Source organism: Girardinichthys multiradiatus, chromosome 10 (assembly GCF_021462225.1).
Source record: "Girardinichthys multiradiatus isolate DD_20200921_A chromosome 10, DD_fGirMul_XY1, whole genome shotgun sequence".
Taxonomy (NCBI): Eukaryota; Metazoa; Chordata; class Actinopteri; order Cyprinodontiformes; family Goodeidae; genus Girardinichthys; species Girardinichthys multiradiatus.
The window spans coordinates 31,739,844-31,764,601 of record NC_061803.1 but is presented as its reverse complement, the minus strand read 5'-3'; the positions used below and the strand labels follow the sequence as shown (position 1 = coordinate 31,764,601).

The 24,758-nt window shown below is 39.9% G+C and overlaps 1 protein-coding gene across 2 annotated transcripts in view; it reads left to right on the top strand.

The window, feature by feature from the left end:
• ankfn1 (ankyrin repeat and fibronectin type III domain containing 1) overlaps nt 1-24,758 on the top strand; it is a 119,853-nt gene that overhangs the window by 47,804 nt on the left and 47,291 nt on the right. The window contains exons 1-2 of one of the 2 annotated variants that reach the window (XM_047376418.1): nt 14,040-14,280; nt 14,711-14,836. Coding sequence is in view for 1 of the 2 variants with exons in the window: in XM_047376417.1 (XP_047232373.1) it covers nt 14,711-14,836 (126 nt within the window). In the remaining variant the exon portion in view is untranslated. Of the gene's footprint in view, nt 1-14,039; nt 14,281-14,710; nt 14,837-24,758 lie in introns of those variants that run through there. The other variant, XM_047376417.1, reaches the window with a different exon arrangement.

The following is a 24,758-nucleotide window of genomic DNA, read 5'->3' as shown; positions in this document are numbered from 1 at the left end:
AATAAATGAGTGGACTTACACTTTCTTGTTTAAAAAACAATTATTTAGCTGTCCAATTAAGAATCTTGTTTTGTTGGTGTAACTCTAATTATCGGGCCAGGTGGAAAGAAATAGAAGAAAAACTTGCTGCCAAAACCAGGCATGTCTTGGTGATTAAAAACTAACTTAAAAAACAGCTGAAGCAGGCAACAGATGGATCACTTTATTTCATAAGAGATGGATGGCATAGATACTGCTTCTAAGGGAGGTTGGCTCGAGGACATTAAGATTTTAAGATGGTGTTCATATTATTCGGACTTTACTTCAAATAAGATGGATGCAAGCTATAAGAAGTGCACAGGTCAGGGTCTCTCATCATATTGTACCTTTTTTAATCAGGGCATACTGAGTGACTTTCAACCTTTGAAGGCTCAGTACAGATTAAATAATAGGGATTTTTACAGATTTATTCAAGTACGACATCATATTAACAGTCTAATCCCCGATACTCAGAGGGTGCTTGATAATGAGCCATTGAATGTTTTTATTGGAACAGACTCTGGACTCAAAATTATTTCAAGGTTATACAGAGGTCTACAGTACGCTAAAATGGCAAGCACTATGTATGTAAAACAAATATGGAATAAAGAGACAAATACGTGTATTTCAGAAAAGCTTGGCTTAAATATTGTAAATATCAGTGGAAGATAACGGGCTTGACATCATGGAGAACCTTTGCCTGGAAAAGTCTATGCAGATACTTTATTACACCAGTACAGAAATCTCATAAATCAAGCTAATCTGATCACTGGAGGAAATGCGGCTCCAAGAAAGCCAATCAGTTTCACCTGTTTTGGGCCTGCCCAGTTATAACCACATTTTGGCAAAATATATGCATAGAACTGTATGTGGTTCGAGAACTTTTTTTTAGCTGGGATGAGTTGCTCTTTGGGATGTCACACTCAACATCAATAAACATAAAGACTAAATACTTACTTGGGATACTGAGTATGGCAGCCAGAAAAGCAATCACTAAGAAAGGCTTAAGTCAGGCGGTCCATCCATTCGAGGTCTGGTATGATATAATTTACGATATTTTTGTAATTGAAATAATTATTTTCTCTATAAGGCTACAGAAAACTAAATTTGAAGAAAATTGGGAATAATGGAAAACATATATTTCTCAAAGGTGCCCTTCCTTCATCTGATTTGGTTCTACCACCATTTACTTTCAGTTATTTTTTTTGTATCCTAAATTTTAACTCATATATAATTTACAATGTTTGGGGAGCACCACCTTTCTTTTTCAATTTTTGAAAGAAAAGATCACCGCAGGTTCTATGTCCGTAGATATGTTCTATAGGTGGTATATTGTATTGTATTGTAAAATCAATCACTTGCCTTTGTTCTAACTGCATGTGATCTTCAATAAAATAAAAAAAATAGAAAATCCTCTGATGAATGTGCAGAATAATTAACGGATCAGTGGCAAATGAATAAGCTGCAGGAGCTCCTTGTTACTGAAACATTAGAGCAAGTTTTATTAGGTGGATTCCATGCTTGCAGCAACAAATAAGTCTTAGTTTTATGCTCTTCAGCTGCACTTCTGCTCAGAGATCCCCAATATGTTTTCAGCCATTGTCAAAGACTAAAACCGGCCCTGGCGTTCTGAAGGTTTCCAGCATTGTGACGAGCAGCTTCGTGACTGTTAAAGCTCAAAGTTTAAAAGTTTCTGTTACCTGCTGCGACTGATTCAGCTTCATAAATGAGGCTGCTGAGTCAAACATTATATGCATAAATAAGTGCTTTAAAGCATCTGAGGGTTTTTGAGCTGACTGGAGGAGGAGGAACCACAGAGTGAGTTGGACTTTCTCACATCGGCCAGTTCAGGGGATGGACTGAGTTCTGGACGCCTGGCATATGCGGATGATGAGTTTGAGCTGAACAGAGCTGCTGGTGTGAGGGTTTAGGAGAGCAGATTCTCTGCAGAAATATTAAAAATAAACATGGCTGCAATTTCAACCAAGGGACACAGAAGCAAGTGCTGATGTTTGCAGATCTCAGGACATGTGAATGCGGTGTTGCTTAAAGGAGACAAAGCGTCTCGATGAGTTTCAAATTGGATTAGAAGAGTTAAGACTGAACCAGTAGTTCATCATCATCAGCCATAATGAATTCTTTCAGCTCCATCAATTGGTGGTGCGTTCCAGATTCTTGCAGCTCCGAGCGTCGGGGCGGCAGGAAGCCAGGGATGCAGCTTCTCTGTGATTGATGCGAGTCATTTCCTCGCTGTCACCCTCCCTCCAAGGAAAACTCCCACTCACTCGTAAACTCCTCCACATACACACACACACACACATACTCGCTACATTAAAGCTGTGTGTTCCTGGCTGAACTACAGAGTCGTGACAACGAGAACGCCTGATCGGATCAAACAAACAGACGAGAAGAGCTGAAGAGCAGCGATTCACTCTCTTAGTCATTGTGTGTGTGCTGCTGCATAGCTGCTAGACTGGAACGACCTGCAAACACACAGTGACAAATGGAGCCGGTTCACTACACACTGACAGAACCTCACTATGTTCTCAGGAGGTCTCTTTAATATAATTAAACTCTTATGCAATTGAGGATTTATCCATTTCTGATTCAGATTTCATTTTGTCTCTTAACTAAATAGAAACTTAAAACATTTTTTTGTAATTGTCGCACTGCAGAAGAAGGCTGAGGTGGCTTTCTGTTTCTTCTATTCCATCAAAACTTTTTTACTGATTGAACTTCAGAAGCAGAACTGCTCCATATGACTGCATAGTATTCGGCCCAGTTAGGCACAATCTGGTCTGGTAAACGAGACTCATTTTCAGAGATCCACCAACACCAAACCCAGCCTTGCCCTCTGTGAGGGTTACTGACACATTCTAAGCATTTCACGCATAACTTTAAATGATGCATATCATGCTGTCACCAGGGCTGTCACCAGGACTTTCTGATTACTGCCTAATCCATCTCATCTCAACCCACAGGCAGAAATTAAAAGCTTCCAAACCTGAGGTTAAGATTGTTAAAAAGTGGACTGATGAGTCAAAGCAGATGTTACAGGCCTGCTTTGACTGCACAGATCGGACTGTGTTTAAAACTTCAGCCACTGATTTAAACCAGTTCACTGAAGTTGTGACATCATAGATCAGTTTCTATGTGGACATGTGTTTGCAGACCAAGACCTTTTGCACATACAATAACAATAAACCTTGGTTCACTTGTCATCTGGTGAAGCTGCAAAGGGATAAGAAAGAGGCTCACAGTAGTGGGGACGGGGCCCTGTATAAGAAGGCCAGGACCAAACTGACAAAGGAGATCAAAGCAGCAAAGAGAAGCTAATGTCAGAAGCTAAAGGGAATTTTCTCAGACAAAGATTCTTCTGCTGTATGGAATGGTTTGAAAAACCTGACTGCCTACAGGAGCCCTTCCCTCCACCCTAAACAGAATCCTCACCTGGCTAATCAACTGAATGGCTTCTAGGAAAAGCAACAGTTCACAACTCAACCCAACTCATCGATATCCCATTCAGACACAAATTATTCCCACACAACCACCCCCCTGCAAGTTGACTGATCCAGTCAACTTGCAACTTCACTTCATCTTGCAACACCTCGACCACACCAGAGATGTACGCCAGGATCCTGTTTGTAGACTTCAGCTCAGCCTTCCACACCATCAACCCAGACATTCTCCACCAGTAGTTTCCCGAGCTCAATCTCCCAGCATGTCAGTGGATCACCAGCTTCCTGAAGGACTGGCAGCGGCAAGTGAGACTGGGGAACATCTTCTCACGCACAAGATCAAAAATCACTGGCAACCCCATCTGTGAAAATGCTAAAGTGTCACAGATGGGTCTGCAAAAGTTTGCAGATGACACCACTGTCATTGTGTTATGATTCTGGCACGTCTGCTCTACCCTGTCTCCCTGGCTCCAATCAGCAGATTAGATGCACCTGGTGGCTGCTGCTGTGTAGTGCAATCTGTGGAATGCCAAGCACCTGTGTCTTCCCAGATTTTTGAAAGCCATAGTTTGAGTAGATATCCAGCATTCCTTCCTGTCTGATCATTGTTCTTGACCTTGCCTTGCTTTTTGGATTTATGCCTCTGCCTGCTCCCTGTCGGACTATTTGGATTCTGGTTGTCGACCTTGTTTCCTGCATCTGGTTTATGCCTCTGCCTGCCCCTTGCCTGATGCCTCTTGTTCCGATCGTTGACCGTGTTTCTGTCCTTGGATTATTGAACCAGCCTAGCCCTCGGCTTATTCAGCCTGGAGTCACTTCTTACCTGTGCTGTGGAGATCACCGCCTGCCACCAAATGAGGTTTCCCCTCTGGGTTTCAAGTTCCACTCAAGACAAAAGCAGGTTAGTGGCTTTTCTGATCCCTGCAAAATCTGGAGAGACTACAAGTCATTAATCCCTCTTTCTGCCTCAGTGATTCCTGGAAGCTGTGAGGAGTGTTACCTGTGTGACGTTTTCCTGTGGCTGAATAAACCTTTTAAACTTTCAGTGCTGTGTCTGGCTGAATCTTGGGTCCGCCTTTTTCTGATTCATAGCACATTGGTCTGATCCAAGACAGTGATGAGTCTGCATACCAGAGGTGCATCAACTGGCACACCGGTGTGGTCAGAACCACCTTGAACTTAACCCACTCAAGACTGTGGAGATGATGATGGGCTTTCAGAGAACACCACCCCCACACACACCCAACACCAATCTCAACAACACTATCTGCAGTGGATTACTTCTGGTTCCTAGGAACCATCATTTCTCGAAACCTGAAATGGTCCTCACACATAGACAATGTTCAGAAGAAGGCCCAGCAGAGACTGTACTTTCTGTGGCAACTCAAGAAGTTCAACCTTCCACAGGAGCTGCTGGTCATCTTCTACACTGCCATCATTCAGTCTGTCCTGTCTTCGTCCATCTCAGTGTGGTTTGGCTCATCCACAAAACAGGACAGGTCCAGACTGCAACGAACATTCAGGTCGGCAGAGAGAATCATCTGGTCTGACCTTCAGGTCTAGGGTCAGGAAAAGGGCAGTTATCATCTCTGCAGACCCCACACACCCTGCACACAAACTGTTTAGGCTTTTGCCTTCAGGTGGCGCTACAGAGCCCTGTTTGCTAAAACCAGCCGCCACAGAGACAGTTTCTTCCCCCAGGCTGTTTCTCTCATGAATACTGACAGTCAGAGTTCCAGAACAACACCATGTATACTTGGACTGATCTCACATCATCTTCTCTGTAATGCCTCTTGTGTATATATGTACATTTAAAATATATATTTTATTTCCATTTATTTATATTGGGGGGAAAAAAGTCTTCACTGAGAGCAAAGTGTACCAGAGTTAAATTTCTTGTTTATGTGCACAAACTTGGCAATAAAGCTGATTCTGATTCATGCGCCTACATTTGAAGGAATTCTCTGGAACGGCAGCATATCACATAACTGTCAGTTGAAAAGTTTTTTATTTTTTTTATTTAGTTTTTTTCAGCTCCACAGAAATGAACATTTCTTGATTCACTTATAAATTAAAATAAATTCAGTTGTAATGATCCTGAAGTACTATTTTCCTCTAGGAGGCATTATCTCATAAATTATTCCTTCCAAAATTTACTGTTGTCTTTTTCTCTCTGCTTTCTGTTTCCTCTATGTTTTATGTCTGCTTTTTAATCATCAGCAGATGTTTTAGCTGCTGAAAGCATAAAACGTGCTTTGCTACCTTAGATGTTTCAGTTTAGTCTTATAGCTTCCCTATTAGAGCACATAAAACACTATGTTTTCATTATAACGTTTCTTTGTGTAATTAAAGATTTTGTTTTCTGTTGAAAAGAAGGTCAAACTGATTCTTCTTGTTTGTTCTCAGAAAACCAGGGACGTAGAATATTCGGTGAAAACATCAGTAATTATTTATAAAGGGATGTTTAAGTGTTTCTGCTCCCTCCTCACCTGTTGCTGTGGGCACCATGGAAACAAAATGCAGCAGCCAATGAGCCGCTAGCTGCAGCTGAGCAGGGGCTGGCAGGATGCCGGAGCATCCATTGTTCCACGTTCGTGATGTCAAAACAAACTATTGTCTGGTGGCTTCGTTCATCTTGCGGCAACTCCAGGTCCATGTGGAAAAAAACAAAACAGGAAGGTTCCAGATTTAAGAGCAGAGCCATCTGAGACGCAGGATGCTCAGGATTAATTATTCTTTCTCACAATGGTCCAAAACAAAAACAATTAATTTTAGTAATGGTCTCCTTCTTTTATTAGAGCCTGAAACCATCAATGCATCATAAGGGATCGGTCCTCAACATTTGCCAACATTGTGTCCTTTTTCATAAAGCCATTCCCAGCAGAAAAGTAGCCCTGACCTTGGTGATGACTACCATGACCCCTTAGAACAGGGGTCTGCAACCTGTGGCTCCTGAGCCACAAGAGGCTTTTTGGACTTTCCACAATGGCTCTTTTAGCTAAAAGTGTTAAAGACCCAGAGAACTAATGTTTTAAATAGAGATATAACAAATGCAGGTTTTTCAGTTTTCTCATGGAATATTTGCATTGGATTGCCACAAAACAATTACAGTGAAAGAAGCAGTCATATTTTGTTTATATTCTGTCATATAGGTTTGAAACTATGTGCTTTTTTACCAGCATTTTGTACAAATATCAACATCCTATAGGAGAAATTATATCCATCCTCTTTTTGGAAAGTGCTTCAGTTTTTCTTTATTTTAAAACCTAAAAATAGAAATAAAATGGTAGAATTTTTTTATATTTATTAAATATTATAAGTAGCCTTTTGTCAAAAGGACATGTAATCTTTGGCCGCTCTAAAGTATTATTTAGCTGGAGGGGGAAAATGGCTCTTTGGATTGTAAAGGTTGCAGACCTTAGAACATGGCTGGATAACGTACAGTTTATAAACCTTTTTCAGTTGAAAAATAATGATGCTCCTATGCTCCTACTTCTGATGGACAGTTATTAAAAATATTTTTTTGGAGCCAATATTTTGGTTTGGAGTGTTTGCGATTGATTTAACTAAAAATGGGAACAAATTGTGTCTTTGTTGACATACTCCAAAAGAAGTAAGAGTTTTGGGTACCTTTCTAAAATGGGTCATATCTTTTTGAACTTCATGGATTTCATGATAACATATTTGACAGCATTAACCTTATTTGCTAGGGCGCCTCAGAGTTGTGTGTTGAGTCCTTTGTTCTTTGTTTTTAATTTAAGAAAAACTGTGAAAATACATCTTTTTAACAAGTAACAAATAGCCAATAACAAATGCTTTCAGTTATTTAAGTTGTCTGTTAGGTAACGACACATTGTGTATTTTAACTTGATTTTAGGAGCCTTTACTGCCTGAATAAATAATGCGTCGGTGGCTTAACATATAGAAACATTCACCTGAAAATGGTCAGGAACATGAATTGACCTGGGAAAAAAGAATCTGAAGTCCAACGAAGATTTTTCCAATTATTGATGAACACAGTGTTTCATGTGTCTCAGAAGATGGAGCTTGGAGATAGGAATGATGTCATATTCAAGTTGTGCAAGCCAGGAAACCTGTGGAATTTGTTGTTTATATTCGCTACTAAGAACACACCATAGGAGCACTGTAACTAAGACTGTTCCACCCTTTCCACCTTCAGTTTGATGGGATATATCAAGTCAGCGAGAGATAAAGGAGCGAATTAATCAGACTGAAACTAAATCTGATCTTAGCTGTAATTTGGTGTAATATAGCTGTATTATGGTATATAATTGTCATAGTAATAGTAAAGTTTATTATTTTGGAACATCCTAAGAACTGTTCCAGCTCCAGCATTCGTTGCATCATTCTAGTAAACATTGTCAGTTGCTTTGGTTTTAAATAAAATTTCTGTGAATGTGTGACCTTGTTGAAAAGGAAATTTCTAATTTTACGGAGGAGTGAGTCAAAAACAGTTGAGAGGTAACACCTATCTTCCGCTTTGTTTCTCTACTGCTGCTTCTGGTCGCTCGCAAATTTTACCCTCTGCTTTTAAAAACCAACACCTCAATGAACGAAGCTACACCTAGGATCATCCAACTTCCTGTGTTCCTCGAATGAAACAGCTGCAGTGGCTGATAAGGAGGACAGAAGGATATCGAAACACACCAACAGGCTCCTGTCCAGCTTCCAGGCCTTTGTCCCGACTGAACTCATAAAGGGGGACAAAGAGAGTCTGCACGGTCTGGTGGCCTCTTCTAGAACCTCCAGGCTGATTAGCTGACCAATTTGAGGTGGATACTATAAAACACAACAACCATCTGGACCCAGTGAAGGTGTGAAACCACACCACTGATCCTAAGCTTTATCTGTCAAGTCTTCATGTGACAGAAATAACATGTTGGTGAGGTCTGAAACAGTTTCAGTGAACTGAACTAACTCTTCTGCTACAAGGTGTAATTTCCTGACCTTCTGTTGCTTAGTCAATGTTTCGTCTTCTGGTTTAGAACTGAAAATTACTGCTAATATGTATCACAGTTGTGAAAAATCATGTTTACCAAATTAATCGGCACGAATTAAAGCAATCAATACAGTAAATGCAGCTTGCTAAGGCACTTATTCCAGAAATGGACTTAGTCATACATGTGGCTCAAAGCGAAACACACCCATGGGACCCTCAAGGCCCATCTTTGTCATTACCTTTTAACCTTATTTATCTTTAACCTTCATGTAGTTTTTTAACCTGTTCTGTCGTGGCATTTCAGGCAAACCATATGGAGCAGATGGTTACCAACAAGTGCCAGGAAGGTTTTGCTCTACAAAAAAGAAAACTCAGGACAGTATCCTAATTGAGTGAAAAACTTTATGAATTCCAGCTCAATCCAGCATCAATGTAGGCAGGCCACATGGATGTTATAGTTACCTTCATGTAGTCCATTATTCAATCTTGTAATAATCTTTCTTTATTCCCAATTTGTTCCGCGTCATACAGTATGGGTTTGTTCGATCTACAGCCATCTCTGCTGTAACTAATCTTAAATGCACTTTCTGTGTGGCAAAACTGCACTTGTTTGTCTGATTACTTTATATTTCTTTCCTTCCACTCAGAAAGATTTTTGCATAATTAATAATTCAAAATTTTGATTTCCAAAATCAATAAATAGTAATAAAATTACATGTATGTATAAAACCAAAAAACACTCTATTTTACACAATGCCATAGATCTGTTCTTTCCTTTAAAACCAAACTGTTCATTTATTCATTCAGCTGCAGTATATCCGATATGTCTAAAATAAATCTTGTATTTATCTCAAATAATTTTTGCTAGAAGGTTTCTGCATTAAGAGAGCTTCACTGCATTTACTCTACTCATAAATTTGGTCTTTCTAATGATAAAAAAAACTGTTTTTGAGTAGAGGTCAAAATATGTTTCTAAATGATTATCCAGTCACAGGTGTCTGTTTACTTTTAAATATTTTGTGGCAGTAGTGGCCTTTATTTGTTTTTACTTTTTTAAAGTAAACTGAGAGGACATGGGGTGAAGAGAGGGGGAAGACATGCAGCAGAGGTCTCGAGATCATGACTCGAAGGAAGGCTTCATCGAGGACTGAGGCCTCTATATATGGGTCGTGTGCTCTACCACTAATCCGCACCCCAAGGTGTCTGATTTTACGCTTACATGGTCAGAAAGTGAAAACTAGGTTTTGACATTTTTACAATATTCTTCAGACATTCCACAGTCAACGAGTTTTCTAGATTTTTGATCAAATGAAACGCATCACTTAAAACAAAACTGTGGATATCCGGAATATGAAAGTTTTTCATGGTTTCTGATTGTTGCCATATTTTAATAATAACAATAATTAATGCATTTTATTTATAAACGCCTTTCAGGACACTCAAGGGCACTTTACAAAAATGGGTCAATAGTCAATAAAATTAAACGCTAAAGAAGTCAAATTAAATCAAAGAAAAAAAAATACAAGCGAGTAGAATTAAGAAAGATGGGTTAATCTAAGGTTTTCAGGCCAGTTTTGAACAGTGAGAGAGAGGTGCTGTTTTGTAGATCAGGGGGCAGAGGGACTGAAGGCCCTGCACCCCATAGTGGTGAGGCGAGCAGAGGGTGGGAGGGAGGAGGCTGATCTGAGGGAGCGGGAGAGGATGGAGACATGTAGAAGGTCAGACAGATATGGAGGGGCGAGATTGTGGACGGCCTTGAAAGTGAGAAGAAGAATTTTGAAAGCCATTGTAGCTTCTTAAGGACAGGAGAGATGTGATTGTAGGAGGGGGTTTGGGTTTGGGTAATGACCCAAGCAGCTGAGTTCTGGACTATCTGCAGCTTGTGAAGGGAGAGACCAGAAAGGAGAGAGTTACACTTGTTGATCCGGGATGTCACAAGACAGAGGACAAGAATGGCAGTAGATTGAGACGTGTTCATTTTTGATGGTAAATATCTATCTAAGGACATCTGGAGCTGAAAGATGAATGAGAAATAAAACATTACTTGTCTTGGAAGAATGATGTTTGAGAAATCTGAACGTTTGACTGCGGATGAAAGAATGGCCTTCTGAATAGCTGAGATGTTATTGCTGACTTTGACAACTTTAGAAAACTTTGAAAATATTTGAAGATTTGTAGATTCTGCTTATATAACACAACTGCCTGTCCCCTGATTGGAGCTTTTCCACAGTTTTTCCTACAGCTTTTGCAGTTAGGTGCTGTGCTTGTCCAAACTTAAAACAAAGCTGTTATTTACCTCATTTTTCTCATTTTTTTATTTTTATTTTTAACACTTGTAACACATTTTACACCACACAAACAAAAACTATAATCCAGATTATGACCTTATTTCCCTTTTTTATGAGGCCGCTAGTATCATGCAGTTCTAAGCAGTTGCCATCATTTGATGGTGTGATGGTTTATGCCTAAAAAAATGTAGCTGCTTTATATCATTTAACAACATATTTTCCAACAAATTCTTATTCTACTACTTTTCTTACTACTTTTAAGACAAAGCCTGCACAAGTACTCAAGGCGAATCATCTGCATTAGGTATGTGTGTTGTTTCCAGAAGGATGACAAAAAAACTGTTGAAGGACCCAGACTGGTCTTTTAAACTTTATTAAACTGTCTCCAGTACCTTGTTAATAAAATTCAGTCATCTCTTCGCTGAATATAAAATTTTTTATATTAAGTTGGTTCATAATTGATGGAAGGAGAATTTAATTATGAAGGTGATACGTTCTTCTGGTTTGGTGGTTAGCTTTGACGTTCAAGTGATGCTGGGCCTTTTTGGGGAAAGGTGGCTTTCTGTGAATTAGATCCAGAAATAAATACGTTATATAATGCTTATTGTGGGTTTTTTGCATAAATGTGTTGAATCTTCACACATGCAAACTTCCAGGATTTCAGCTACACTGAAGGAGCAGGTTTTCTGCTCAGAAATATATGAAGCTGCATCTCCATGTCTGTTTCAGAATAGATGAGAGGGACATAATTAAAGGCTGCTGCTGCTGCTTGGAGGTGTATTGTTCTCTGTCTGAATGACGGGACAGTCTGACACCGAGCAGCTGAGACCAGAAACAGGCTCGGACTCTGACTGGATAAACAGCACCACTTCATATGTTCACTAAATCTGTCACAATGATCACAACTAATGACATAAATTTTTAATCACAAAAATGAATCAAATCCTTTTGGAAGTGCTGAGAAGTGAAAATATGAGTTAGTTTTGGTGCAGTTTGGGTTAAAGGGACATGCGGGACATGTAGGAACAAATATCAAGATTGCTTTTCTTAAAATGATTTGTGCAGAGACAAACTTGGATGTCTTCACATGCAGTAAATCACAGTAACACTATCTTGTAGCTGATCCTATCCTGGAGGCAGGTATGAATTTGTGTCCGTGTTTTGTTTAGAAGCTAACTGACTATATGAAGAATAAGGGCTCTGATGCTGGGATTTGATGCTTAGTGTTTGCTCCACAAATTATCCAACCAGTCCAGCTTTTATTTCACTTAACATCTAAGTTAAACACACACATGTTTCTGTTTTATGTGAATTATATTTCCTGTGAGACAAAATGAAGACAAGATGATTCGTGTGTTTTCCATTCATTGGAAAACACACGAATCATCTTGTCTTCCATTCATTCTCATGCGCCAAGGTGCATCACATCCCAGAGACAATTGTTCCAGTGCTGCTTCTCCCTGCTTTGTGAGGTTCCCAAGACCTTTAGGCACAAAGCTGTCACTTTGGTTTAAATGTTGAAAAGGTTTAAGTGTCGTTTTGTCTCATCTATCCATCATCTTCCACTTATCCAAGATCAGATTACCAAGTTAACAGCTCCAGGAGAGAAGCAGACATCCCTCCTGCCAGTGACAACTCCTCCTTGAGGATCCCTATGTGTTCCTATGGGCTTGTATCGCATCAACTTATTTGTTTAGTCATGACTATAGGTCATGGTTGGGATGTCGACGCAGCAAATAGAACTTCATCTTCCAGCTTAGCTCCTTCCTCACCACAGACTTAAACAGCCTTATAACAGCATATGCAGCTCTGATCCATCTTCCACTCTACCACACTACCACTCAAGAACAAGACACTCTGGATACTGGACCTCCCCTGATTGATGCAGAGACTGACCCCAAGCTAAATGTCATGTTTTAAAGACTCCAACCAAACCACATCAGCTGAAAAAGGAAAGATGAGAACCTGATGTTCCCTGACCAGACTTTCTTATCTTCCGGACTATGGCTTGACACTTGGAAGGTGATCAGAGACACCAAGCTTTCCTGAAGAAGTCCAACCTGCAGCATTAGTGCAAAGCTTCACTTTTCAAAAGGCCTTGTTTAGTTGATAGCCCATGGAAATCAACCTCAGTATGTCATATCTCAATTTGGTGGTGGACTAGAGGTGCAGGATGAGCAGAGACAGCTGGTGAGATGATCGCTCTTTAATGAGGTGAGCCAACTTACAAATGCCGGTGCAGGCTTAACAAGAGATCCAGGTAACAAAGTTCATGAATAAACAGTCCTGGTTTCTGGATCGCAGCATAAACTTCAATGTAGCAAGAACAGACCACCAGAAAAAAGGACAAAGATGAACTTAAATACAAACAAAGGTGAAGATGAAACAATAGGGCAGGTAATCAGGGAAAACAGACACAGGTGTGGATCAGGCATGCAAGGAAACAGAGGGACAGGTGAACCTTATTAGGATGGGACGAGAACATGAGGAGCCAGACAAGACAAACTGTAAACAAACCCAAGGAAACCAGAACACAGATCTGAGAATAAAACTAATAAAACAGAACCCAGAACAACTAACAAATAAGGTACCAGAAACAAGGACTGAAGAAATAAGTCACACTAGTAACAGAAAACACCTGACTAAACATAAACCAATACCAAACCAAAAACACACACTGTGATACAGTAACCCTTACAGACTGCCTCAGAGGCAACGGTGGTAAACCTGCTATAGCTCTATAAAACATGAGGACACTTGGTCTGATCTGCAACTTTGAGGGTAAAGATTCTACCCACTGCTCTATGGAGAGAATAAAAGCATCCCTGCAACAATCAGATATATTTTGGTCTTTTTTCATGCAATCCACTTTTTTTGTTTAGTTACTACCCTGTTTTAGAGATTAAACTTCTGATTTAGGAAGATTTTTGATGAACTGCTTTAAAGGATCTGTGGTGTTTTCCTGAGCATGCTCCATTTTCACTTTATTGTTTTAAGATTTTGGACTGTTAGTGCAGATACTGTACTCTTGCAAGAAAAAATGAAATAAATTAATCTAACTGAATTCAAGCCTTGGAGCTCTCAGTGTTTCTGCTGCTTTCCTCTTACCCTCCTGTCTTTTTACTGTAATATTCTTCTGTTTTTCCCTCATTTGTCTTTCCTGCTGCAGCGTTCTCTTCTTCCTCTGGAGCATCAGTGATATCACCTCCTCTCACCGTCACCTCCCCTTGCTCTGCCCCTTTTGTTCGCAGCCTTTTCACTCCACCACCCCTCCTCCATCTCACTTGCTTTCCTGTGTGTGTCGAGTGTGTGAAAGTGTGTGTGCGTGCCGATGCGCTCGCCGGTGAACAGGTGTTTTTGCCAGAGCTCCGATGTAAGGAGTGTATAGATGCACTTGTTTCTACCCTGGACCTGCTGGAGATCCCTCTATTCCTGCCGTTATGATCCGGAGCATGGAAGAACCAGCCAGGAGGCATCAGTCGGAGAGGTTTAACCCAGCAGAGGAGGCTGGAACGTTGGGATAAATCTGCTGCTGATCTTCCTGCTGGTTCCTACAGTGAGTATAGGGGTACTGAGGAAGTTGGAGAGGATTCAACCTGGAATCTGTCAGATTCTGCAAACTGAGTTCTGAGAAGACAGGTGTGTGTGAAGCTATAACCCATCGGTGGGTCTAGTGTCGGACTGTCAGAGAAACTGGACTCTGAGTAGATCATTCCAGTTTTTTATTGCTGCAGCTTGTCAGAAGCTGGGGTTGCACCTGTTTCGCAAAGACACTTGTTGAAATCAGGGTTCATCCTTTGGTGTGCCTGGTGGTGATTTGTTTTTCTGTAGAAACATTAAAGAACCCTATTTGTTCTAAGCTTGTTCCATATGTCAATGGAGTGAATGTGAGGAGGATGGAAGCTGTTGGAATTTTTAAAACACCCCGTTTTCCATCACTGTGACACAGTGTAATTCCTGTCTCTTCCCTTGCTTCTCTGCGTCAGGTCGGACAGTAAGATCTCCCGCTTGGCTCAGAGGTGGAACAACAGGCCGGCAAGAGATGCTCTGATCCAAGATCTGGAGCCCCTGTATCCCACAGGAATCTGTCGATCCTCACTCAGCCTGGACAGGTGAACGTGCACACACACAGACACAAAGAGACACACACAGACACACACATTTGCTGCTCAGAGTGCAAACTTCTGCTGCCATGCTGATGACACAGAAGAAAAAAACCAACAGGAGCTCAGTTAATCCTCACTTATGAAAATGTAGTTTTCATTTACTATTCTGGTATTTAAGTAATATCAACAAAACATCTATGTGTCATTTCAACGTCAGTAATCAAACAGAGAACACAGTGTTCTATGTGGGGTAACAATTAAACAAAATAGCAAAAAATTGACAATGAAAATTATCTGCAACTGTGTAAAAATAAATAATGATAGTTTAGAATTCTTTTAGATCCAGAAACCCGAGAAACGCTCTAGAGGTCCTGATTTTTGTCTTGATAAATAAAAAGAAAAATACAGATGATATCAAAGTGTTATTTAGCAGCTGAACATTCTGGCTTTAAAAAAGTTTCCTGACATAACTTAGAATTATGATATTAATGTGAATGGAAACATCCAGTGGGCCGAGGAAGACATTGGGGCATCAGGACATAAAACTTGAAGCACTCTTCCGGAGAATAGACTGAAAAACAGAAGAATTAAAGGACGGCTGAGCAGACACAGCAGTCAGTGTATAGGAGGAATTGCATAAAAAAAATCAGCTGATGAAAATAAGGCCAAACAGCAAGCATCATTAACATCTGAACAACATTCCACTGGGCTGAGGAGAAGCAGCCATGGTCAATGTAAATGACTGCATGAAAGTGGGATTTAGGCTGTAATCATGAAGATGGTGTTGAGATATTTGTTTGGCCCTGTCATAATGATATGTAAAGCTGAGCCCCAATCAGTAATGATCTGAAGCCTGGACATTTTCGCATCCAATCAATTCAAAGATGCTGTGCTGATGATTAAGTCATTTTAGCATGATGCATATGTCCTCTCAGTAAAGAGGATTCCATATTTTCTTCAGAAAATGGCCAGCAAACCATCAGGATTTCAATCCAACTAGAAACTTGTGGGGCCCTCTGATGGACTGGAAAACTGTCCAGGGTGTAGCCTGCCTCTCGCCCGTACCCTGCTGGAGATTGGCTCCAGCTGCCCCACAACCATGGATGGATGGATGGATGGATGAAAATTTATGGAGAAATATGAAAAAACTACCAGAAATGTCTGTCTTGCAGAGCTGATCTGTTAGCTGCCAGACAGCAACATTGAAACCTGTTTGATGGATTGCTCTTCATCAAAGAATTCAAGAAAGTCAGAGGAGCTTACTAGGATCTTTTTTAGTTTAATTTTGTGATTATTTTTTTCCCCATTTTATCTTAAAAAGTAAAGTACAATAATTACTGGGATGTTGTTTAATTTGAGTTCACAAAGCCAGAATGTTCACTGGTAAATAAAACAGCGTGCTTTCATGGCTGTCATTTGCAAAGTTTCTGTCAGTAATTTCAGAACCATTTGCTGTAGATGTCTGGTTCTGGTCCTTTATGAAAGCAAGCACTGTTGATTTCTTGCCACTCAAGGATAATCCTTACTCTGGATTATCCTTGGCAGATTCACAGATGTTTGAACACTGATAACATTGAAGATTGGTGGAGTTTGAGGCCCAGTCAGACCACAGGCTGATGTCTGATCCAGTCCTAGAACAAATGGGGCTCAGCTGAGTTGCCATCGGATTGGAAATTTTGTTTTCAAAGGGTGAAATAGATCAGAGAAAAATTAGAATTTTTGCCATAAAGTTGTATTTTTTTGTTTAAAGTTGGTTTTTGTTGGTGGTGCGATATGTTATCTTTGGGGTGTAGAGACTTTAGCATGTTGCTCGGCCATTTTTGAAGTCCTGAGATGAAACACTGAAAGTCTATATGAAAGTGACTGGGGATTGAACTCCACATCCCAGGATGCAGCAATCTCAGATATCCCTGACTCGGTGGCTGACTGCCAGGCTGGGATTATACTTTAAATTATTCATAGGAGCAGATTTTGTGGTCTCATTCAGCCTGAGCTAATAGCCAACTGAACCCTCCTCATCTGCTGCCATAGTTACCTCTTGGTTTGATTCTGGGAATAGGTTAAACTGTTGACCTGAGCTACGCTTTAGGTGAGCACACAAAGAACCAATCACAGGGATCTGCAGTGTGTGTGAGGTCCAGATATTCCTCATCTTGTGAGGACATGTCTTTATATCCTAACTGCACAGCTGTTTTATGAGGACTATAAAGTCGCTTTGATGTGAATAATTAAACATGGAAACTTAGTGGTTGGTTGTACTTGTGAAGAATGGGTAAATAAAAAGACAGAATAGGCAAAGAGGTAAAAAAGTCATCACACACATTTTGTTTTTAATGTTGTCTTTAATTGAATCTTTATCAGTACTTATTCACTGGTGAAAACATTGCCAAAGGGTTGTGGGGTGGTGTGGGTATCACAAATTAGACTTAAACCAGTGCTTCTGAATTGGTTCTGAATTGGATCTGAACTGGTTCAGGGATCTGATCAGGATTCCTCTTCAGATGTGTTCCAATCACGTTCCATTTGAATGACCCAGAACAATGAATGGATGGATGGATGGATGGATGGATGGATGGATGGAGATGGATGGATGGATGGATGGATGGATGGATGGATCACAGCAGTAGATCCAGTTTGAGCAAAAGAAAATATGCCTGAAATGTGTCAGATGAAGGAAGTAATGGAAGATGAAGGCATTCTTGTCTTTGTGTAGATAAATAGCTGTGTCATCAGGGTAAAGGTGTAATGGTGCATCAGTAACAATCTGAACCACTTTAACATGAGATTGGGTCTCTAACCCTTAACCTTAAGACACACACAATAAACAGAAGAATTTTTAAAAGACCAATTGAATAAAAGGAAGACTTGTGATATGCTTATGCAGTTTGCAACAAGTCCACTGTGTTTGCTTTGGTAAGTCTGTTTGGAAAGATTAAACAACTTTTAAATAATGAATAAGTTGTAAAAGAGCACAGGATTAAAAAGAGTATAAGTCCTTTAAAGGCTGTTTTTCTTTTACATTTATTTAAATGTCAGACAGACATTTGTTGATTTGCAGTCCAGGTGAAGGATTTATTAGGAAGAAAGTAAGGCACTGAGTGCAGTACACCCCTTTACCTTTAATTTGTTCTTCTTGCTGAGGTTATTGTCTGTGATCCTTCTTGTCATCGTATACTATTTCTATGCTTTAACAATCGGCACAATAGCTTCTCTGGAGCCAAACCTTTTCTAACAGCATCCAAAGTCAGGAACATGTCAAGGTTGAATGAATTGTTTCTTATCACGAATCACACAAACAGATTAGAAGCCTTTCAGGCTTTTATATTAAGCTTTTTATTCATAGTTTTTTGCTTTTTCTTTGAAAATCTAATTTTAGAATAACTTCATCTAAGGCAAAGCCAGGCTGTTGATGTGTGGACAGATCTGTTCTTGGACTTTTTCCAGAGATGGACATAGACCTGATCAATCTTCAGTTCTGGAAAAAAAGGCAAAATCTAACTGCTTTTGATCAGTTCCAGAGCTTCTTGAAGACCTTTAAAAATGTTTTTGGTCTTTGGCAGACATTTCCTCAGTTTCTCCCAGTACCATTTTCAGTTTGTTAAGCCATCTAATTCTGAATCCAGAATTATTCAGGCAGAAAACTCAAGGTGTTGTGTTGACAGACCACTCAAATAACCACTTTTAAATTGGATCTTACTGCTCTTTACCAGCATCCTCATAAAGACATAATTTGTTTCTATTTCTCTGGATGAATCCCTAAAAATAACCAAATTTGACACAGTTAGAGACCATTTGATTTTGATGCAAAATATTTGAGTTCTATCAGTGTGAAGTCCAGATCTGTTCTGGCCAGTAACAATGTTTGTGCTCTGAAATGTTTAAATGGTGCTTCAGAGTTGGAACTTTCAGTGTCATAATGAAGTGAAGCTGAAGCTTCAATAGAGCTTCAGGTCAGAAAATGTGTGTGTGTCATAAATCCAAGTCAAGTCTCAAGCCCCAGGTCCACCTCAAGTTGCAAGTTTCTCTTGACTGAAATAAATACTTTGTGAATATTTGCAGGCCATCTGGTCTGCCTACAGACTAGAAAGCCAGCACCCAAACTTACAAACTGAATCGCTGTTGGTTAGAAAATTGGTTTTAGGGCATAATTTAATAGATGAATATTTAACAGTTTAATCTTTTAATATTTATCAACAAATATCATTCTTAAAATGTAATTGAGGATGGAAAAAACAGCAAAAATTTTATTTAGTGAAGCGAAGCTCTCGATTTACCGATTGGTCTACGTTCTTACCCTCACCTATGGCCATGAAAATTGGGTCATGACCGAAAGAACGAGATCCCGGATACAAGCGGCTGAAATAGGCTTCCTTAAAGGCATTGTCCTCTGCCTTTAACCCATCCCTTAGGGAGCAGCAGGCTGTCATTGTGTGGCCGTAGGGTGGCCGGGCACTCCCTTAGAGATAGGGTGAGGAGCTTGCCCATCCGGGAGGGGCTCGTATTAGAGCCGCTGCTCCTCCACATTGAGAGGAGTCAGTTGAGGTGGTTCGAGCATCTGTATTGGATGCCTCCTGGATGCCTCCTTCAGGAGGTGTTCCAGGCTCGTCCCACTGGGAGGAGGCCCAGGGGATGGCTCTGGACACGCTGGAGGGACTTTGTCTCTTGGCTGGCCTGGGAACGCCTTGGGCTCCCCCCGGTCTCTGCTGAGTCTGCTGCTTCGCGACCCAGTCCCGGATAAAGCGGACGACGATGAGTACAAATATGAGTACGAGTATTTAAAATTGAATAAAGTGTAATACCTATCCTTCTGGAAATAAAAATAAGCATTTATGCCCAAGGAAAATTTTATGAAAATACATTACAACCTGTTAATGATGAATTTCTGAATATAGTTAACAAACTGCTAATTATTTTCTCTTTTTAATGCTTTGGCTGACACCTGCGAATCACTGTGTGCTGTAGACTACAACAAAATGAGTGAGGCACAATGTGTGGAGTAAATTAAAGTAGTACTTCAAAATGAACTGAAGAGAAAGTTCCTTTATTTTTATAATTTCCGCTGTAAGTGTCCTTGTAGCCTAAGTGTGTCTTGTTCTGAAAGACCTAAAAACATTCAATATAGAGCTCTGTTCTAGAGACATATGTGTTGTCCATAATTATGAAGTTATATGTAATATCTAAACTAGCTAAATATCAAGAGCATCATTTCATAGTAAAATATGTTCATGCAGCACACCACCTGTCAGAGCTCCATCGATAGCTTACATTGGCCTGCTTTCCCTGCTGATTACAGGAGATCAACACTCAAGTCTTAGGTTTGACTTGAGTTCGAGTCTCAGACTTGAGTCAACATCTCTAGTTTTTGTGTATCTGCAATGTCAGAGTGTGTTTTTGTCTGTCAGTAGTGTGTTTATGTTAGGTGTGTGTGTGTGTGTGTGTGTGTGTATCTGCAGTGTGTGTTGGGCATCCCCTTGCTGACCTGCAGATAAACTGTGGCGTTATCTGAGCTACAGCAGACGGTTTCTGTTTCAGGACAGAAGGATGTCTGCAGGCTGTAGCCATTGCACACATATGTGATCTACAGCTGCCTTAATTATCCATTCAAGTCGTTTTAAGATAACATGTTGACCTCTGGCAGTGGCTTCTGTAATGTTAAAAAATCCAGTTTATATATGCTCCTCTCTGGCTCTTTCTGACCTGGCACTGGTATAATTAAACAGATCTTCTCTGCCTGGTGTCAAACAGCAGATCATACAGCGCCCACCTCAGTCATTGGCCCACTGATGGGTAAAAAGCCTGGAAATAAATTCATCTTTTACTGCAGCAGCATAATCTCATTCCAAACAATGAAGTAAGCCTTTAATTTGAGGATGTCAAACCAGAGGGGAAAAAACATGTTTTAACAAACTCTCTTTAAACTGAACACAATGTAGCACATAATGTTACATGGAGTAAATTGGTGCATCCAGTGCAACAGATTCCTTCAAAACTCACTTAATTAGCAAATATAGTAATAAAAAGTCTACCTGCCTGTACATTCAAAGCACTGTGTGGAGTCAAGCACCCTTTAACACACTCATCTCCACTGTGAAACATGGTGGTGGCTCCATCACATTATTGGGGTGGATTTTCTTTAGTTGGGACAGGTAAACTGCACAGAGTTGACGAGAACATGCTTTTGTTCTGGGGTTGCTATATATACACAATTTCACATTATTACATGTTTTTCCGTGGGACACAGAAAAAGTCTCCCTAATGAACACTGTTATGGCTGGAAATTGTGGTTCCTTTGTCCATCTGGAAATTGTTGCCAAGCATGAACCAGACTTGTAGAGTTCTACCATTATCTTGCTAATATCTTGGCTGATTTCTCTTCATTTTTTAATAATGTTAAGCAGGGAAGCATTCTGTTTTGGGCGTTGCCTTAAAATACATCAATTTAACTAAAAGGTTTTGAATTGACCTATCAGAACCATTTGGGATTTCCTAAATTATTTAAAGGCATAATAATTTTGTGTTTACTTCAGACTTTGAGAAATGTTTAAGAACATTCTCTCAAGATTCTCTCATTATTCTGTTATTTAGCAAATAAAATAAACAATTTTGATCATTCTAAAGGAGCTACAACAGAAGTTGCCTAAGTGAATGTTAAAACAGGGTTATTTGTCTTTTTTTTTTACAGTGCAAGTCAAGTCACTATGCTGCATTTTATGTGGCTTTAAGTATTTTTAAGATGGTGTCATCTGTAATTATAATAAAGTCTTAACTCTCAGTTTTGAATTTGATGTTCTGCAATGTGAATCTTTCATTATCTCTGATTTCTTCTTCTGCAGCTGAAGGTCCATTACTTCCCCCTTGAGCATTTCATACTCACTGAGTGAATCTGTGTGTCTCTGTATCACACTCTTCCATGCCTACCGTCTGCTGATAGACTCAGTGGAGTGTGTAATTGTTGCTCTTGTTGCATTGATTTCTACCTGACATGGCTGCGCTGTGAGGAGAGCCATCAGAGCTGCAGTGTGGAACAAAAAGGCTCTCTGTGTTTGAGCTTCAGGACAGGAAACGCTCTCAGAAGTTCCCCTGAATGTCATTTTTAGTTCAGCGAGGTCGTGTTTTCCCATCAGCTGGATGTCGGGGGAAGATGAGTCCTCGTTCGCTTGTTTTCTCTTCAGAAAGGATGATTAAAGCTGCTCTTTGCACACTTCAGTATGTGTGGATGGATTATAAGCTACTACTGAACCTGAAGAGAGTCCTTCAACTGTGGAACAACGGCTTCCGGCTAAAATAACACATTAGAAATTTAAATCGGCAGCATCTCCTCAGTTTTCATCCTTTAAAGCTTTAAAAGAAACCAACTAACATTATAATTCCATGCACTTTACTGCACTGTTGACCTTTTTGAATTTAAATGAACAGAAAAGCCTCTTGCCTTTAACGTTTTGTAACCAGTACACAGACACGTTTTAGTCATCTGCGCCACACACAACCAAAGGCTTGCTCATCCAGCAGGTGCCAACAGTCTCTTTGCCTGACTGGGCGATCTAGGAGGATCGAGAGTCAAGAACAAACAGAAGCTCCTGAATATGTCCCTTATAAAACTTGTTATTATTGATGAGACTCATTAAGTTAGAAGCAGATAATCCTTCTTGGCCAACAATTTCTGAACTGATAATGATTTTGTGTTTTAGACTTTCTTCATGTTTCTATAGTTTTCTGTGGAATGCTTAAAAAATTGTAATACATTTCAAAGACATTTATCATTAAATCCATCAGATTTCTACTCTCTTTATTTTTAGCTTCAGAAATTCTCTCTGATCTGCAGGATATCACCTTCAGGACCAAATTCTGAATTGTTGTCATGCCAGTTCTTGTAGTTGATCATTTTAGCCTTGTGACATAGTGCTCCATTATGTTTTAAAATCCAAAGATTATCAAACTGTTACTGCAAGAAATTGCTCCTGGACAACATTTTGATCCCACTTTTTATCCAAGTAATTATTCTTTGGTCGAATTGGAAGGAAGCCTATATCCTTGGACGAGAAGCAACCCCACATATGATTTGATTAAGAGGCCTTTCAGTCAGCACCACACAGGACTTATTGTAGCTCTTAGATTTCTCCTCAGATGTCCCAAATAATCAGAAGGAGGAAGACTTTGCTCCAGTGTTCTATTGTCCATCCTTGCACTTTTTGCAGAATTCCAGTCTGTCTTGATGACTTTCCTGGACAGAAGTAGTTTTTTACTGACCTCCTTGTCTAAAAGTCTTCTCCTTCCGGTGTGCACACCCACATTCTGCCGATGCTAAGCAAGCTCTGCACTGGTGGCAACATCATTCTGTTGCACCTTCCTCAAGAGCAGACAGTCCTGAAGTTTGCACTGACATGAAAATGCCTAACTAAAACTAATTGATTATTTTCAAATAATAATCAGCATCAATAATTCCATAAATGTTTGAGCCCATCAAACCTTTTGCTTTCTAGCATTATTTAATGATGATGGATAATAAAGGACAATTATAGTTCATTGGAAATTTTACCCCATTTCCATTGTAATTCCTGTGTTTACTTATATGCAGACTTTTATTCAAACATCATCCTAATAAACAAAAATCCACTGAGCAGCTTTATTTTATAAATATGCCATGTCCATCTGTAGCTCAACACAAAAACTTGTTCATATCATGTCCCATTTAAATTATCTTCCTAACAGTGTTCGTAATTTCATCTGTTCCAAAGGTTCACCTTCATAACTAGAATTACTCCATAAGAAAAAAAAAATCAATGATGATGATGATTCAAGTCTGAGTGGATATGTGAACATCAGAAGGCTCTTCTTGACACAAATGCTAGTTTCCTGGATTTTATTGATGGATGTCTTTCAGAGTCTTGTAGATTTTTAGCAACTGATGTCAAACATACTTTTCAGACTCTAAAGCACTTTATGGACCAGAAATACAGCAGCTGCCAGTGTAACAATCTCCAAGCGTAGACTGTAAACTTTAGTCATCTCTGCTAGTTTTCATTGTTGCATGAAAACTACAACCTGCCAGTGTTGTTGGCGACAAATAAAAGTGTTGCAGAAACCATTTTATCTCCTTTTGTTTTACTCTGGGACACCTTGGCATTTTAGCAAACAGGTGTGAGGTTGAAACATCTGCCACCACTGTTGTCAGTCCATCCAATAGGATGGTTGGCTCTCACCAGGTGGCCACAGGGATCAATCTAGGATCAGGTAATTCTGCAGATTGGAACAGAGCCACAGAAACGTCTCAGACAAACATAGGTGTAGTATTGTCTTTTTGGTAAAAGCTGCAACTTCAAGCTTTCCTGGAGGGTTGCACCGTGGTTTGATCAGGAGCGTGGTGCAGTTGTGGATGTATGCGGTAGAATGATCTTGGGAAAATACTGTATAGGTGGAGGGTGCAGGAGAGCATCTCAGGAAGGTAGACAATATCTGGAAAACCCTTTTAGCGAGTAGTAAGGTCATAGGAGCATTATGATTACCATCACTTTGAAAAAGGTTTTCCATATTTGCTGTGATCTTGCCACATTGTGCTGGGTCATTCTGGAAGCCTGAAATACAACATGCCAGTAAAAGCTTAAATTTGGCAGAAGGATTTTGGGAATGAAACACTGTGTAGGATTAAGAAACATTTTTAACATTAAATAAAAAACGGACATGCATCTTTCAGAAACACTTTATTTCTAAAGTCGGTTAGTGAAAATGCAGGAACACCATGAAGTTGGACTCAACTAAGAGCTCAGACTGCTGTGGAGATTCAGGCTGCTAAACACTTGGTATTTGGATCAATTTCCACAATAAAACCAATAATGCTGAAATAGTCCATTACACACACAACTGGTTTTGCTGGCTTTCAGCCTATCTGTGGTTTCAGCTCTGAAGAAAGACCTGAGTCAGTCAGATTATC